This window comes from Trichoplusia ni, chromosome 1 (genome assembly GCF_003590095.1).
Source record: "Trichoplusia ni isolate ovarian cell line Hi5 chromosome 1, tn1, whole genome shotgun sequence".
In the NCBI taxonomy this organism is placed as follows: domain Eukaryota; kingdom Metazoa; phylum Arthropoda; class Insecta; order Lepidoptera; family Noctuidae; genus Trichoplusia; species Trichoplusia ni.
Window position 1 is genome coordinate 16,274,219 of NC_039478.1, and position 17,200 is coordinate 16,291,418.

Sequence of the window (17,200 nt, forward strand, 5' to 3'; positions counted from 1 at the left end):
AAGCATGCAACTGGTATCTGTGAGAAATGCTTTCTATTTCGCGTCATTTGTATGTTTATGGCAGCTGATGTGTACCGTGCCTTATGTGATTTATCGATGATTTTGATAAGTGCTCTAAACATAAGACTGTCTTTGAGGAAGCGAGATGGAGCAATATGCTGTGTAGTGTGCTATTTCATTTGTACAATGGTAACAGGTATACTGTAAAGGCCTATAGCACAGGGTAATATAGGCAAGGATTAAAATGTATGCAAAATAGAATTGGAGAGTAGATTAATTAATGTTAACACTATTTGATATTTTTATAATATATTATGCCCACTACTTTGTGTATTTCGGATTTATTTCTAAGTTGTAGGTGTGGTAGTGTGGTACAATTCATATTCCATTGTGGTAAGTTTTTCAGAAATTTCTTTCAAAAGGAAAATTGAAAACAAATTAGTTGATCTACGAGACGCTCCACAAGGCAATTTTATTTGAATCCTTAGTAAACAAAATATCACTTTATTTGAGTCGCAGAAATAAAATTCCGGTTTTATTGGTACATAAATAAAAGATATGGCCAAAATAAATTAACTATTGAGAGCAAAAATCTTACGATGTTAAGAATCCGAGAACATTTTGAAACAGACAAATGGACTACTAAATCATTAAAATTGCCGTTACAAATCCTCATTACTTTGTACACGACCATCTTGTACTCGGGAATAATAAAGAAAAATATTCAAAACATTCAGACAAACTTCCGACGGTATCACTGTTATTGTTGTAAACGCGTGACTGTTTGTCTGTCCGACCAAAAATATTCTTAAAACATATCTATGTTGCTGTCGTAGATGAAACTGTACATTTGGATAATTTTCAAGAACTTTTATCATGATTTTTGGAATGCTATGAGAATTAGTTATATGTTTTATTTTGGAAAAAATAAATATTACAAATTCACATCCATCAAAATGGAAACCAGTACTGTTCCTCAATGCTCTGAAGTATTGTTACTGACTGTAATAAAATTTTGGTGCATGCTTTGGAAAAGTTGTATTGCCACCAATAAAACAGAATTATGAAAATCTCAAATAAATTCCTTTATTTTTCTGCGGTAAGAGAAGTATATTCCCTGATAAGGGTTCAGAACAATAAAACGTTATGCTGTGACCCACATCTGCAGTTCAGAACGTAAAATTGAAGCGACTCAGATAGCCGTCACGATAATTCTTCCACGCCACCCCGGGTTCCTTCGCTAAAGGAGTATAAAAATCTACGAACAATCTCAGCTGAAAATTTATAGCAACAATAAAATGTGGGATGTTTCTTCGTTCTAGCTAAAAGCTGTACCGGAATTGTTTGAGCCACAATTCGTGTAGTTCTTCACAAATATATCTTTTATCTCAAAGCACTAGTGTTGAACTTTCCTGGCTAGATTAAACCGTTCCCCGTAAGTGTTTTGTGCTGTCAAAATTGGTGCAACGTTGTACGTGATTTCATTAGCTGTGAATTCCGTAGGTTATTTGATAACTACTTCTATTATAGGAAACATTTCTCTGTACATATTTTTTGTATGTATTAAAAGTTAAAATACCTTTCCGAAATAGGAACTGGTAACTACCAAAAATTTGGTTTTGTTAGTTTAGGAAAATTTCCCAAATATCAGAGTAATTTTTGAAGTTAATACTGGGTCAAAAAATATATTTGATTTTATATGACGACTTAGTTTCTTTTACCACATTTTTTCGCAAGCCATTTTTTATACATACTGTATACAACTCTTTCATACGGTTAAGATATTAAGGAAATGGAATTATATTACTTTAACTGCGAGATTTTTTGTTTTGACAGTTGAAACAAGATACGATATTGCACGGTTTTAAAATCCTTGGTTCCAAGGCAGTTCCTCAAACATGTTTGTATATAAAAATACGCTTGAGTAACTTCTGCTCTTGAAGTTTGCTGATGAAATAGATTTTAATATTTCTTTACAAAGTACTTAACAATATTGGGTAATTGAAAACATCCGTGGACGGAGATTCGGTTTGAATTAGTTAACGATCAAAATTACATTGTATACATCGATGTGTTTTCCAATACTACTTGATCCAAATTTAATACTACAAGTTTTATATGAACACAAATTAAACAAATATTTGGAAAAGGAAGCAAGCAATGGATATACATAGAGCATGCAACAAAAAGGAACATTTCATTTTAGTCTTAGTGTTAGGGTTGTGTAACCCTTGCTGATAATCTTAAAATGTGTAAAAAATCTAGATAAAACCTTAACGCCAGACAAAAAGTGATTTCTAAACATCATTGTGTCAACACCGCTAAGCGAGAGGGCTATTCACCTAGAGATAGGGTTGCCACAAGATCGATGGTATAGTGTCTTCTTAGTATCTGCGACTAAGCCTGAATTTATACCGATAACAGTGATTCAATAATTTACATGCATAAAAAACAACATATTCTGGCAAAAAACTTTACTTGTAATTAACTTCACTACTGATGTCAAACACAAAAGGCACGTTGTTTCTCCAGTCAACTTTAGGTCCTGATAAAAAAACTAACTTATTTCGATAAGACGGATCTAGAAACAGTTTTCCACTACCACAGCTTTATTTCCTTTGAATAAATGCTTTTATATTTACTTCAATATTTCGAATACGTGTGACAACCCTATCCACAGAGCTCACTTTCGAAATCAGTTTCACTATCTCGTTCCTCTGGCCTAGGCACGCTCGTCTAGTCAGCTGTTGTAGAAATTAATGGCCGAAGTTTGTTTGAATTGATAAAATATTAGCACCAAATGTCTAGGAAATTATGTGTTATGAGTTATGGTGATATATTGCCGTGGTTTATATAACTTGGAGTGTTGTTCACTTCGCTTTCATGTTTTGTTTGATATCATAGCCCTTGTATGTTTTAGAAGGTTCAATGATTTAGCAATTTAGTTTTGCGTAGCCTATGTCGTGGGGAATAGACGTAGATGGTTTTTTGAATCGACTTTTTAGTAAAAGGTAGACTCTCATATCTCACCTATGATGTCGAAAATTTCATTTTATGGGACATAGTTTGGCTTAAGTGCACCTAAAGTACAATGAACAAACAGATGCCTTAAATATATTGTAATGACAGTTGTCTACTTTGTCAATACTAAAGCGAGAGTAAGTCAGAGTCAGAAAAAATAAACGTTACCTGTACGTACCCTGAATTTTTATAGATAATAGATAATATAAACCCAGACATGGTACAAAAGATCGTCCTCATCAGAAAAACATTTTACCTAAGTGGGAAACGAACCCACGACCTGAGACATATCAGTCAGGGCCACTAAGGGGGACTAATAGTTGAGTAATATATCAAAATCAAAATGATTTATTACACTGTATTAAACAAATATTCACTAGCCATAATTATAGTTATAAATGCAATGACCACTTCCTCATATTTCGAATCGCTTAGAAATTCTGTATAATACTTTGGTCACGAGTTTTTTGTCTACATTCATACTCTTGGCTACTATCAATATAGGGACTGGTTTTATCGGTGTGGTAATATTTAATGATATGTTCCTAATATAAAAATATTAATTTGCAATACTTTATAAACGTGTAGGTATGTGTTTATGTATTTTTCAATTCCGCATTGTATTTTTTTGGGAACTACTTAAATTCCGTCATCAAGAATCATACTGGATCCTTGATTATAGTGCCTAAGTTTCTTTAAGATAAGTTTGCATGATCCAAACCAGACAAGCAGGCAAAAAACGAAACAAGTTAAACTAGAAAAAGCTTGGAAAAATAACTATTACTACAGAGACTACCTAAGTTCAAGCTAATTTGGAAAGACTATTTCATTTAGAAAACTAGATAAAAGTCTAACATGTCCTTTGACCTCGAACTAGCACTTTCCCGGATTTTAATAAACAAGTCTATATATTCCACTCGTCGAGACCCAGAAACCTTTACCTAGACCTAACCGAAGGTCTCATTAAGCTTACAGTACAGATACATAAAATTATCCTCACTATGATAATTCAAAGTCATAAGCCGTTCTTTTAACGATTATCGTTCATAATGACAAGGTTAAAACCTCTTTTTAGAACCTCTTCGACTAACCCCCCACTACGTTATCTTAAAATAGGTCTTTTGCTGTTGTTAGAGTGAGAAGCTGCTATTCACGGGGTAGAGCGCTGTTTCGCTTGCACAATGAGTGTGTTAGTATTGAGATCTCATAGTACAAGTCTTGGTCTCGCTAATTGGCGGCGGACAATTTAAACTGGAGACATAAACACCGCCTCATTAACGTAAAATGTATAAATTTAACTCAAGGCGTGAGTGTGACCCACTTTTAATTGTACGATTGTACTCAAAGAAAAAGTTTGTGGACATTCATTTTGACATTTACACGCTCTTTTTGTATAAACGTTTAATTTTGTTTTGAAGTATTCACGTGGGATTATTTGTGAAGTTCTGAAATATTTTTGCTTTATGAGGGTAGTCACTGGTTTATTTTTAAATACACCGCTTTTTGTTGTGTCATTAAAACTGACATTTCTATATTCAAATATCAAAGTTATTAAAAACGATTCTTCTCAATTCAGTTCATTATAATACCACATCATCTGTTTCCATTGAAACAAGTAATCTTCACACGGTTTTTAAACACAAACAATATATGGAGCAAGCGATATTTTTCTATTAAGATATTTAATGATGCGGGTCACCGATAGATGGCGTTATACAAGAAAGCGATGTTGCGGTTATGCAGCGAATACATTGCGGCGGCGAAACGGGACGAAGCTAATGGCTACAGTTTAACACATCATTGAAATGAGAACAGCAAGCAGAATAACGACTTGATTTGTTTTATATTATAAAACTATCTTATGTTTAAAATACACAGGAGTCAGTCAAGTTCTCGATTGTCTTTTTTTTTATAAACGTCTAATTGATTGTAAAATTTACAAGACATGGTGGCTTGTACATCTCATATCGTGTGTGCTTCAGGATCAGGGGAAAATATTTTATTAATTCTTTTATCAATGAATTTGGTTGGAAAATATTAACGAATATCTTTTTAGAGCGCACAAAATACATAATATAACAGTAACACAGTTGTAATACTACTCAAGTTCCAACAAAATAAATTAAATGTAACAAAACTTAAGACAGTTTTGACAGGTACATAACATACCCTAACTTATTGAAAAGAAGAGTTCCGAATTCAATGAGTAAAAGTATTCATGAAATAGCTTAGTATTAACTTGGCTATGTGTTTTAATGATTTATTGACTTCCGAAGTTATTTAAATACTTTTGATAATTACTCAGAGTTGACGCTTGATGATCGATTGGTGTAATTTAATGAAGTTTGTTAAATATTACTATGTCAGTAGCTTGGTATAATGTTTTGTTTTTGCTCATTAACATTGAAATGTTGTGTAGATGTTAATGTGTGTTAGTATGTAAATAGGAATAGGGTTAAGTAGGTAGTAGACAGTTTTTTTGTTCCTTTAAAATTGCATCTATAAGCTAGATGGCAAAATTTGTACAATAAGTGCTGCCAACACGACGAATAATTACGTCAGTCCGCCACAAGACGTCACAATGGACAAATTTAAACTTTTGGTCAATCGCCTCGGTAGCTTAATTGGTAAAGCGACCGGTGCGTATAGCCAGGAGTCACAGGTTCCAGTCATGTGTAAGATTTGAATTGTGTCATCAGTTGCAAATTTAACAGCAATAATTATATAATTTACGTTCATAATTTCTGTTTCTTCGAGTAATAAACCTGATCAGGTTTTGACACAAATCCTTTTAAAAACTTTTAAGTCTCTTTAAAGCAATTTTAAATGATGACATTTTACTCATTTACAAGTACTTTCATAGTCGGTACCTCAAAAACGACTTGTTATCATTATGTAATTAAGAACCACGCTTATATAGTAAAGAAGGTGTTTTCTCCGACTTAATTTCTCCGCCGTGCCTCCAGCCACACCCACATTCACTTGTACACACATGTCACTCAGATGACAACGGGTTCTGTGAAATCCGTCGTCGTTAGTGATGGAGCGAGGATGCTGTTTTGTTTTGAGAGATCAAAGAAGGTTGTATACTCACTAGTTGAGCCTAGCCTAGAACTAGTCAGGCGAAACTGACAAGGCAGAGTTCGGTAGATTTAGCTTCAACTATCAGTTTGGCTTTACAGGACAACGATAGAGGAGAAATCTTGGCAACCAGTCTTACTAAGGGATATCGTGTTGCCCAGGTAACTGGGAGGTCAGACTGTCAGTCATTCCTTGTAAAACACTGGTACTTAGCTGCATCCGGCTGGACTGGAACACGGCCCAAACAAAGAGGACAAAAGTCAGTTCTGATATTCTATTACGTCAAAAGCATATCCATGAGGATTTTGTGTTTGGCTTTATAATGGGATTAGCGAAACACCATTTTTTACATAAAACAACCATCAAATCTCCACAGCCATCATTTTTTCCCAAGAAAAGTTTGAAAATGGAAAGGCCTGCACCAAATGCTATTACACTTTAAGATACAGTATGACTAACAGTAAATCCCATAAAGCGATAATTTGAAAACGAAAATTGAAACAATAACAGTTCACTCCATTAAAATCAAATCGAGTTCAAAATAACGGCTACACGTAGGAGATTTATAGCACTGCAGCCCTTTGGCCTTTCGTAAACAATTTGATCTGAATGTGGTTTCCAAAGATTGCAGGCTATCTACTTTGATTATACGGTCATTTGAATTGAACGTCATTTTTGAGGTTCCATACCCAAAGGGAGAAAATTGAACCTTATAACTATGGCCAAGATGTTTCTAGCTTGTATCTAGAAATAGATATAATAAATAGACAGTTGAAATTTTTACAGGTGAATATATTTTTAAGCTATCGCTATGGATATCAAGGTTAAGCAACGTTGGTACGGTCATAAATTTGATCCTTTTTCTTCGGCCATCTGTAAGGAATTATCAGAGTCATGAGTCCTACCTGCATTAGATCGATTTATATACTTGCAGATACTAAATAGTATGGATGATGCATAAAACTGTTTTTTTCAACGGTAGTTTCGTCGTGTCTTTAATACGTCATAATAAGGAGTAAGCTCCGGAAATAATTGTAGTTTCAACGTTCATTCATGGCGGACGCTATAATCGTCAATTTCTTATTAAAATCTATCACGAAACCAGTTTAATGCGGTTTCATAACCCGTAAGTACTGTTTCAAAATCCTTCATTGCATTTTCAACCTTATTGCTATTGTAACATGGTTGTAAGTAGGTTTTTTTGTAAAAAAAAGTAGTTTGATGAATAAATGAATATGGGAAAGTATTTTAAAATAGTTTGTATTACTTATTGACAGTCGTGAAATTAGAATATCGTGCGTAACTAGGAACTAGTTAAACTCGCATTTTGCTAGGCTGTTCGAACTGTGGCTTTACTAATTAGCAATTAATTATTTTGTTAAAATATTTGAATTAAGGTTATGTTAATGAGAAACTAAATTTTGTTGTCCGTGAAAAGTGTGTGTATTTCTGATAAAGAATAGGTTATTATAAGATTTTTCAAGGACCGATATTGAAGCTGACTCCAAATACAACATTTTTATCTACGATCTTATCTAAGATCTAATTAACTTTCATATCGACGCCAAACCAAAAGACAAAATTTAATTCAAATTATTGATTTTACCAAAATAGGTCAATTATTTGTTTAACATACAAATTACAGCAATTCTATAAATACGAAACGTAAACAATTAACGAAGTTACATATACCTAACTTAAACATAATTGGCGTTTCCGAAGCAATTACACCAATTCTCATTCGCTAAATGTACAAATACAATTTGATTTCAAAGATTTCGAACTAAAAACCAATTGAATTTCAACCTTCAAACTTGAACGTAAGGTTGATTTTCAGTTTTAAAGATTCCTCAAACCCCAGCGTTAAGAGGCTATAGTCTGGCCAAGTGTAATAGGCATAATTAGGCACGCGTCAATTCGATAAACGGATGAACGCCATTATTAGCAATTAACATTCTTAGAATTCTTATTGCTATTGATATTAGCCCTAACATTTTAATCTAGGTCAGACAATTAAGTTGTTCAACTAAAGTTGGAACAAGCTATATCGTTAGGCCGGTAATTGTCGACTCATCTGACGTCGTTCTCTCGTAGACTGCTATTATAAACTTTGAACTATTAAGACTTGAAAGCTGTTCGTGGTTTCCTGTGCCAAAAAAGAATGTAAAGATTTAATCTGTGGCTGGTTTTAAAATTGACAGTAGAATTAAAAAAAAATGCTTCAAAATTCGTTATTAACGTTCGAAATTTAAAATAATACCCACGCTCATAAAGCACGATACTTTTTTATTTTTTAATCTATTATACGTCGCCAGCATAATTTAAAAATAGAATCGGTACGTAGTGAATTGCCTGAGGCGCATAGGAACTCGATCACATTATTTTAACGTCCGCATTAGGAGACCATGTGGGGCTCTACCAGCTCTTCTTAAAATAACACTCGTGCATTAGTGAAAGAGAGTTGAAACTATATACAATGTAGAGCGCTGTCTCTGTCCAACAACAACATCACTTAAAAAAGTTCGTAGTCGGCCCCCTAATTGCAAATGGCCGCGTTCTACACATCGATGCAATTTGTAAAATAATTAAAGAAGCCTCGGGCATTCTGCGGTTGTACATATAATTATTATTGTACATGTTATATTATTGAATTAGATAACGAAGGTTTATGTAACTAATTTGTTTAAACGGATGAGACTATAGACATTTTGTTTGATAAACTTCCTTGTTCCGATAATTGGGAGTCTGCTTTGGGACGAGAATAAAATAAAGTTAGAATGAACCTTGACTTTAATTAAATAGAATAAACACGATTTGTTTTTAGTCTAAAACGCTTTTCATCACGGTTCCTCATATGTTTTAGTGTGTACAAAATTAATTTATAAAATTAATTGTTTTTTGTTTTTACATAAACTATTGTAACAACGATGTTGTTGTTCGAAAATTCAATTTGGCTTTGCAAAAACAAATGTCAATCTAACTATAAAATAATAAAATAAAATGTATTATATTTCACTTCCAAAAACAAATCTAGTGTAGAGATAGGATTGTCCTTTTTGAAAGAGAAACTGGTAGGAACATTGTTAGTCACTTATTTCTACCCATCTCATCAATATACTTGGTCACAGATGCAAACTACATTTAAAATTTCCCTTCCGGCTCATATCAGCTGTTCAAATCACAAGTATCAGTTAAGAGGTCGTTGAACCGCGTCAACAACTTCAAAAGCTGTCAGTAACTGGTTGTTAGCATGCGACCAGAGTATTAGCAAATCGCCATTTTAAAGCAATATAGTAATCAGCCCGAACTGTATTGCCTAAGTGGTTCAAGCTAATAAATTACTTAAACTAACCGTTTTGAGTGTAAAATGAGAAAAAATGGGAAATGAAACATAAGTAAACCATGTAGAGCTTTTTCTCTAACCATCTTTATCACTCTGCAGGATAATGGAATGGAGAAAAAATACTCAAGAAAGGAAAAGGGCTCTCCTTTTCCTTTCTTGGGTATTTTTCCTTAAATCTCAGATACGGCAAAAATTACAAAGACTTTTTTTAATTGTAGGGTTCAAAACAAAACAAACCAAGTCTTGTTCCATTTATATTATAAAAGTTAAAAATGTTTTTTTTTATCTTTTTAGTAAGACTACATTCTTTTGTTAAACTCACCGATGCATTTCTCCCTTCATATTTAACTTCATGCAGTACTTGCGGAATATATTCATACCTACTTCAGTATTATTATTCCAACTGAACCCTTCAAGTCTTTATCGTTAAAAAGCAACCGTCAACTAACGGTTTTTATTAAGCGCGACGAAGCAAACATATGCACAGCATGTGTTGATTAGCATAATGTTTACAAGCAGGTGAATTTGCCAAATTTAAGACAGACCCCCTTCAAACCAGTTGCGGTGGCCACCCGGCACTGGTCAATAATAAAAAAAGGCAGAAGGTTCGTTAGTCAAACAAGGTCATAAATAAGTTTTAAATACCTGGGACTGGTTAGTTTACAATTTTATTTTTTGTGACCTTAAAAAAGGCCAACTAATTAAAAAGAAAATCATAATACAACAAAGTCTCAAAAAAGGTTGGCAAAGCTATGCATAAAGCATCCTCATTTGCTCCAGTAGGACCCAAAAAGTTCTGAATTTTTTAGATTAAATGTAATTTTTTCTTGTTCGTTCGATAGCCATAATATACATCACACCGAAACAACACAAAAACACGAGACTAATCTAATTATATATCAATATTTTTCGTTATTCCATAGGCGTAATCTTATCAACGAATCATCTCCAACAGCACTTCTGTATCTATTCCATGTTTAAAATTGGAAAGCGATCGAGCGATAAACGGCGCGCGCGCACCTGTTGCCTTTCACACCATCGATTGCGCAAGCGTGGTATGCGCTTTTGTTCAACGCTTATTGATATATTTATCTAATAGTACGTGTATGTCTGTTATTCAATATTACGACACAGCTTGTGTAGGCCTCAAGTGTGAGCTTTGTATTCCTAAGTTACGTCAGGGAATTGAATGTGGTTTTAATGATGTATTCAGACTGGCTGATGTTAAACATGACTTTTGCCTGTTCTTAATTATGTGTGTGACTTAAGAGATCCAGTTGTCCAGGTAACTCGGTTGAGGAGGCGACATAGGCAGTAGCTCTTTGTAAAACACACAGCTGCATTCGGTAAGACTGAAAGCTGACCCCAACATATTTGGGTAAAGGCAAGGACGATGACCATGATAGCGAGTTGAAATCCTCTGATCTTTTATAAACCATTTAATTTATTACTTTTGGTCGCATTTGAGAGCCATATCAAAAACCAACAACATATCGAAATAGCAATTATTATTACATGCACTCACGCCTATAGCTATAAAGTAATTGAAGCATTCAAACAAATAAAAATAAATGAATTTACAAGCTATAAAAAAGCAACACAATTTAATGAACCCCAATCAAAACTAAATCAAACACGCATTATTTCTGTGAACTTTAATCCGAGTTATGCAAAAATATTTATTTTAATGGACTGAAAACTGAATAAACTTAAAATGCAAACTGATTTAATAAACCTACTTGGATTTTAGATAAAAAAAGCAACTATATCTTGAAAGTTCCATGTAATGTCACACTGAAGCGATTGGATTTTCACTATTTAGATCCTTGATATAAATATTTTACTAACAATATAAACCCGATTAGCACTAAAAAATACCAACAAAACTATTATACAGTCAATTCGGCCTAAATATTTACATTAATACGTTCATTTCATCCTCCTTTCTTCAGACTACCTTGCCGTAACCAAGTGACATTTCGGCAAACAGAAAAACGCTGACAGAAAACGCATTTTTTTAAATGATCGATCTAAGTTACCTGACTAAACAAAACGCAGAGTCATTTCATACAGCGTTTTCTATTACCGCTAGCTACTGTATAAATTGCAACGGGGCTACAGAATCTTATCATATTAAACTAATTCACAACAGCATCGGATTTCAGTAGCGTATACCATCAACATTCCTAAAGGAAAGTGAATTCCATGCAGCATACCAGTAAGTTATGCAAGTATGCTGTTAATTTGCCGAGTGACCCTAGCCAGCTCCCAGACTAGTTACGTGATCGTGTGCATAAAATAATAGCTTGTCTTGGTACCTGCTGACTGTATAATCAATAGTGATTATAGTGTTGTAGTCTCTGGTATGGTTTCGATTTTATTTGGGTTTGTGGCCTCCATTCTAGATAGCTTCCGAAAATTAAGGAGGTTTTAAGTGCATTTAGCAACCGACGGGAGGGTTTTTGTGATTTTAATTTTTGAATTATGTACTTTTTCAATTAACACCTACATGAATTTGTGGAAATTCTTGAATCTGCTTTTGTTGTCTACCTTTGCAGAACACGCATTTGGAGAGACATAAAGATTTCTTTAAAGGCTTGGCTTATTCGAGCTGTTAGAAAAAATACATATATTTATTCGTTTCAGTAACTGCGTATCTAGCTCTTTTCTCATCTAGGTACATTGATGTCAGATGATTCCTAAAAGTTTTGATACCCTGTTCTCAAATCACAACGAATCCATTACAAAAAATAAAATCTCTGAACATACGGATGCAGACAAACAGATGCAATGTGAAAGGCATAACCGAATATAACAGAGCATCACCTTGGACCTTGGTATCCAAATATCCATTCAAATAAAGCGGTATGCGATCAAGATTCCTTTGTAGTAGGACCTCATTAGTATAAATCGTGATGTTAAGATAAACAACACTGAAACGATATTGAGAGCCTTCCAATCGAAAGTAAGGTCACTGAGGTAATCGTATTCTTGTTGCAAACTTGTTTATTGATCGCTAAGGTTTTGTATCTTTGTCTGTGTCTGTTTATGCTGTGTTGTCTATCAAAGTCGTTGTATGTGAGGCTCTTTCTTTTGTTTTTTTTTTTATCACGAGCTTGAAGTGTTATCTATGCTTTTTCAAATAGGAATAGTTTGTTTCTTAACTGTACTTGTATTCTTACGCGTTTTCAGCCAAGTTCAAGTAACAGATGTCATATTATTATACCTTCTATTTGATATAACTAATGTCAAATAATCAAACACGGTTGTTTACAACGACACTATCTTTTTATCCGACCTATTGAAATTTCGGTTGCATCAGACTCCAATTTAATGTAACTCATCCTAGAAGTCTAAAATCTCAACATGTCTACCGAAAAAAAATGCCAGCAAACACTAAAATTAGTTCACCACACTTTACTCGAAGCAACAAATACTCAGTCTGCGCTGCGGTTATCGATTTATCGCCATTTTAAATCGTTTTGTGATGCGAAAACACCAGCAGAACGACAAAAGGTGAAAGTGTAATACTAACAACATATGACACAGCTTTTTGTTCAGCCATTTTGTTTCACCATTTTAAACATTCTCACTTTTCCTTCAATTGTAATTTTTTCCATTTAAGAATTTCAGATTTTCGCACGTTACAATTTGTATCTGAGATGAATCTGTTTAACTAGATAATTGCGTATACAATGGAGCTGTCATACAAATATTTACGGCGTTTCTTGCGTGGTACAGTTTTATTTATGAGGTAACTTTCGCTTCTCTCGTAGTTTTTGATCGAAGTGTTTACTTAACTAATTGTGGGTTACGTGGAATTTACTCAATGTTTACGTTTTTTATACAGTGCTTGTCTTGTACACAGTGAGTATTTACTGTATTTTTGCACTTAATAGTAAAAGTAACATAAATTAATACTAAATGTTATAGGATGCTGCTTGTGACATAAAACACTACCATTTTTATTTTGTATTCTTAGGCTTTTCTGGGACGTGGTAATTCTGTTGCTCTACCTAAGCTTCATGATAAAATACCTTAGTAAATCAAAAAACTTAAACCAAAACGCTATCGAAAAATAAGACCTGTTTGAAAATACAATCGAACGTGATTTCGCAATCAAACCTTCACATACTAAAGCCAAACTCGAAAACTAAATGGAAACACATTGTCAATACTTGAAAAGTGTTTAACGTTGAAAATGGTCCCTCCAAATACTTGACCAAGTAAAGTGCAATTGTCTCTCTAATAGCTCGTGTCAGAGAGCAGTGCAGATTTCAGCATAACACTTGAAAACAAACTTTAATACTAGAAAGGTACAGTGCATAATTTGTTAACAAAAAGCTCACGTTTTGATAGCAGTTGTCATTTTTATTTAACACTTTTGAAATTTACTTCGATAGTATTGTCTTTTTTCGAATGTCATAAAGAAATCTGTTGCGCTGCGTCCGCTTACTGTCGCTCCTTATGGTATATAGCCGGCATGTTTGAAGAAGATTAAGTTATTGAATCCGTTCTAATATATTCTAATAAGTATTTAAACTTTTATTAAAAGTTAGTAACGTATAACTTCAATTAGAACTTTCACACTTATTTTTAATCACCGACTCTACCTCTTTCTATTGTGTACTCTTTTTCCTATCTATACTTTTATACTAATATATAAAGCTGAAGAGTTTGTTTGTTTATTTGTTTGTTTGACGCGTTCAAACAAACTCAGGAACTACTAGTCCAAATTGAAAAATTCTTTTGTTTTGAATAGGCCATTAATCTAGGAAGGCTTTAGGCTATAAACCATCACGCTACGACTAATAGGAGCGAAGATACAATGGAAAATGTGAAAAAAACAGGACGGGTATAAATCATAACTTATATGTTCTTCTACCCACGGGAACGAAGTCGCGGGCAACAGCTAGTAACTAATAAAACCAGTAGGCACTGAATAATCTATTTTCTGATATCAATCAAAAGAGGCAAGCCCATTCATTCTCTTCCTTTGCCTTAACAATAACGTATTAACACGCGCATGTATATGAAGTACGAGAAAAAACTTAAATTTTCAAAGAAACTGCTTCTAAAGATAGTTAACGGAACTCAATCACTTTCTAAAACAAAACATGTTTATGCAACACGGTACAAAGCAAAGTTTTCGTGTTTTTGTACTCTTCATAAGTTGACAGATTGAAGAGATAATTACGATAAGTTGGTGTGGGCTTAAGTACTTATATAACGAGCTTTTTGTATTTTTTTTATTGGTTATGTAAGAAGAAAATAGTTAGTTTAATTGTAGAGCCAGATCTGGGAACCAATTCCAAATCATTCTAAGAACGTGCAAATGGTTAAAGTATTAAGGAAGGTAAATTCTCTTTTCTTCTGTCAAGAAACTATATGCAAATATCTATTAATAAATTTATATTAATACAAAACTTGAAGAGATCCCAAGGCGATCGAACCAGTACAATTTATAGACACACATTTTTACTCTACTTAATCTTTTTGATCGTTTACACAGCTTGTATGAAAGGTGTATAAACAAACAAACTTTTAAATACTTTAAAAAGCAACATCTCTAGGCTTTTTAGGTAGGCTTTTTTACTTACAAATGTTTGATAATCTCGGGATCTCTTCATGCTTTCTACTTTTGAAAACAGCGCCATCTATTGACAGCTCTCGGAACTTACCCGTTGCGTGGCATAGCAGGAGGGGTCGAGACCGCCCCCAGGTCGGAACATCGCCGCGCTGACTGCTGCCATCTGCCGGCTACCTTAGTATACCCTTCCACCGCGACATCGCTCTGAAACAATAGGCTCTCGTTAGCTTTATGAAGGTCTGAGGAGGTTTTAGAATAATAGATGACACAGGTATTGCGGGATTGATTTAGAGAATTAGAAGCCTTAGTACAACATTTATGGACTGTGTAACTTTTGAAAATACAATGCTGTGAACTAGTTGATCTGAAATCCGATCATTCGCAAAACGTTACAAATTATCCCAATTCAATTAGATTGTCTTTTGTTTAAGTTGTTTTTTGTCTGAAATTGTTTCATCGAATTGATACAATAATAAAACTTTACCTTTAAGGAACGATTTCGTATTTAACGAGAGATGCTAGCAGTTTGTAATGTCGTAAATTATTTAACCTTCTTACTGCAAAAAACATTATAACAAAATTCACCCAAGAAATCCAACATCACTAGTTTTCCACTTCACAACATGATCAACTGAACTCTACCTATTCTTAGTGTCCTAACAAACTATAACCTTAAGTATTGCACGTTTGAGAACGGGTTTCATAGGACAGTTGCAAAGTACCGATAAATTAGTAAGCACTACAAAACGGGAAGTGTGAGTCATATTCAAGTCTCGCCGGAAATCGTGCCAATGACCTTAAGGGCTTAAAATTGAACTTAGCATTGGTACCTATCAAGATATATTATGACATGATTGGCGAAATGGCTGGTACAAAAATATTTATATAGTTGAGTTTGCTATTTTTAATTTGTTGTCAAGTCATCTTCAAATAACCTAAGTTTGTTTGTGCCATTCGCAGTCTCTTGCCCTTCACATCCATTGATATTGGGCATAATATTCTATAGTGAAAATAATAAAAGTATTGGGTTAAAAAGCAAAAATAATTTAAAACATGCCTGTGCATTTTTATCTAAAATTAAAATAACCGACTACTGAATGGAATACAATTTAATAAACAAAACTTGTTTATTTCATTCTAAAAATAACAGGTACCTTCTCTTATAGTCCAACTTAACCAAATTCAGAACTGTCACAAAACATCTCTATAAGATAAACAATTAAATAGTTCTTATATTAAATCATTTTATCACAGTCAAATTCAAAATATAGTCTTAAAAGAGAAAAACGCAAATATTTGCCTCAAGTCTAGACGTGCGCAGACCTTTATGTAAAGGTACAATACGACCCACTTTATAAAACAAAATCAAACGCGTTTAACCTGTTCTTTTAATGGGTACTGGCTGATAAATATATTAAAAAATAATTTAAAAGCACTGGCAGCTTTTTTGTATAATGCCAAGAAAAAAAATATTTGAACCTAAGAACCTTCTTTACGAACGCCAACATAGGAATTTTGCACCGTCGATGGCGGGGAGGTTTAGTAAGTATGAGCTGAGCAGCACTACCAATCAACGTATAATTTCCAAAAAAGCCTAAGTTCATAAAATACTGACATCTAAGCAAAACAATATACCTAATCCACAAACTCAGAATCAGATAGTGCGAAACTAGTCGATAGATTTTTCTTGTGTTAAAACAACGTGTTTCATCTCTTTTTCTTATGATGATCTCAGCTCATATTTTTAAACCAGTAATGCAAAAATACTTCTATACAATTCATTCACTTCTTTTACATATACATATATGTATGCATTTATTCTTTTACTTAACACTAGGTAAGAGCTTCCAGCAAATCTCATTAAATCTATCAAGGCTACCAAATAATAAATTTCACTTTTTCCCATTTCATTTCAAACATACAATCAATACAACAACAAAGTTCAATAAACGAACCTTCATATAAAAAGTGAAGCGCACGTTGGCTCGCTTCCGTATGACGCGACGCGTCACTGCACTCGGGTCAATGGCCCGCCTTCCTAGAGACAATTCCCACACAGGTCGCGGTAATGAGTGTGTCAGTGCACTAGTGCTGTTCCTAGATCGGGAACTGGGGATCGTACCGGGAATACATTAGTTTTTTTACGTTGCGAGTCAGAATTTTGA

At 33.8% G+C, this 17,200-nt stretch overlaps 1 protein-coding gene across 3 annotated transcripts in view; it reads right to left on the bottom strand.

Moving 5' to 3' along the window:
• The window catches only part of LOC113497218, a 145,607-nt gene that overhangs the window by 35,615 nt on the left and 92,792 nt on the right, over window positions 1-17,200 (bottom strand). For 2 of the 3 annotated variants that reach the window (XM_026876661.1, XM_026876678.1), the window contains exon 3: window positions 15,127-15,239. In XM_026876661.1, the coding sequence (XP_026732462.1) occupies window positions 15,127-15,198 (72 nt within the window). In that variant the 5' untranslated portion in view covers window positions 15,199-15,239. Of the gene's footprint in view, window positions 1-15,126; window positions 15,240-15,519; window positions 15,912-17,200 lie in introns of those variants that run through there. The other variant, XM_026876670.1, reaches the window with a different exon arrangement.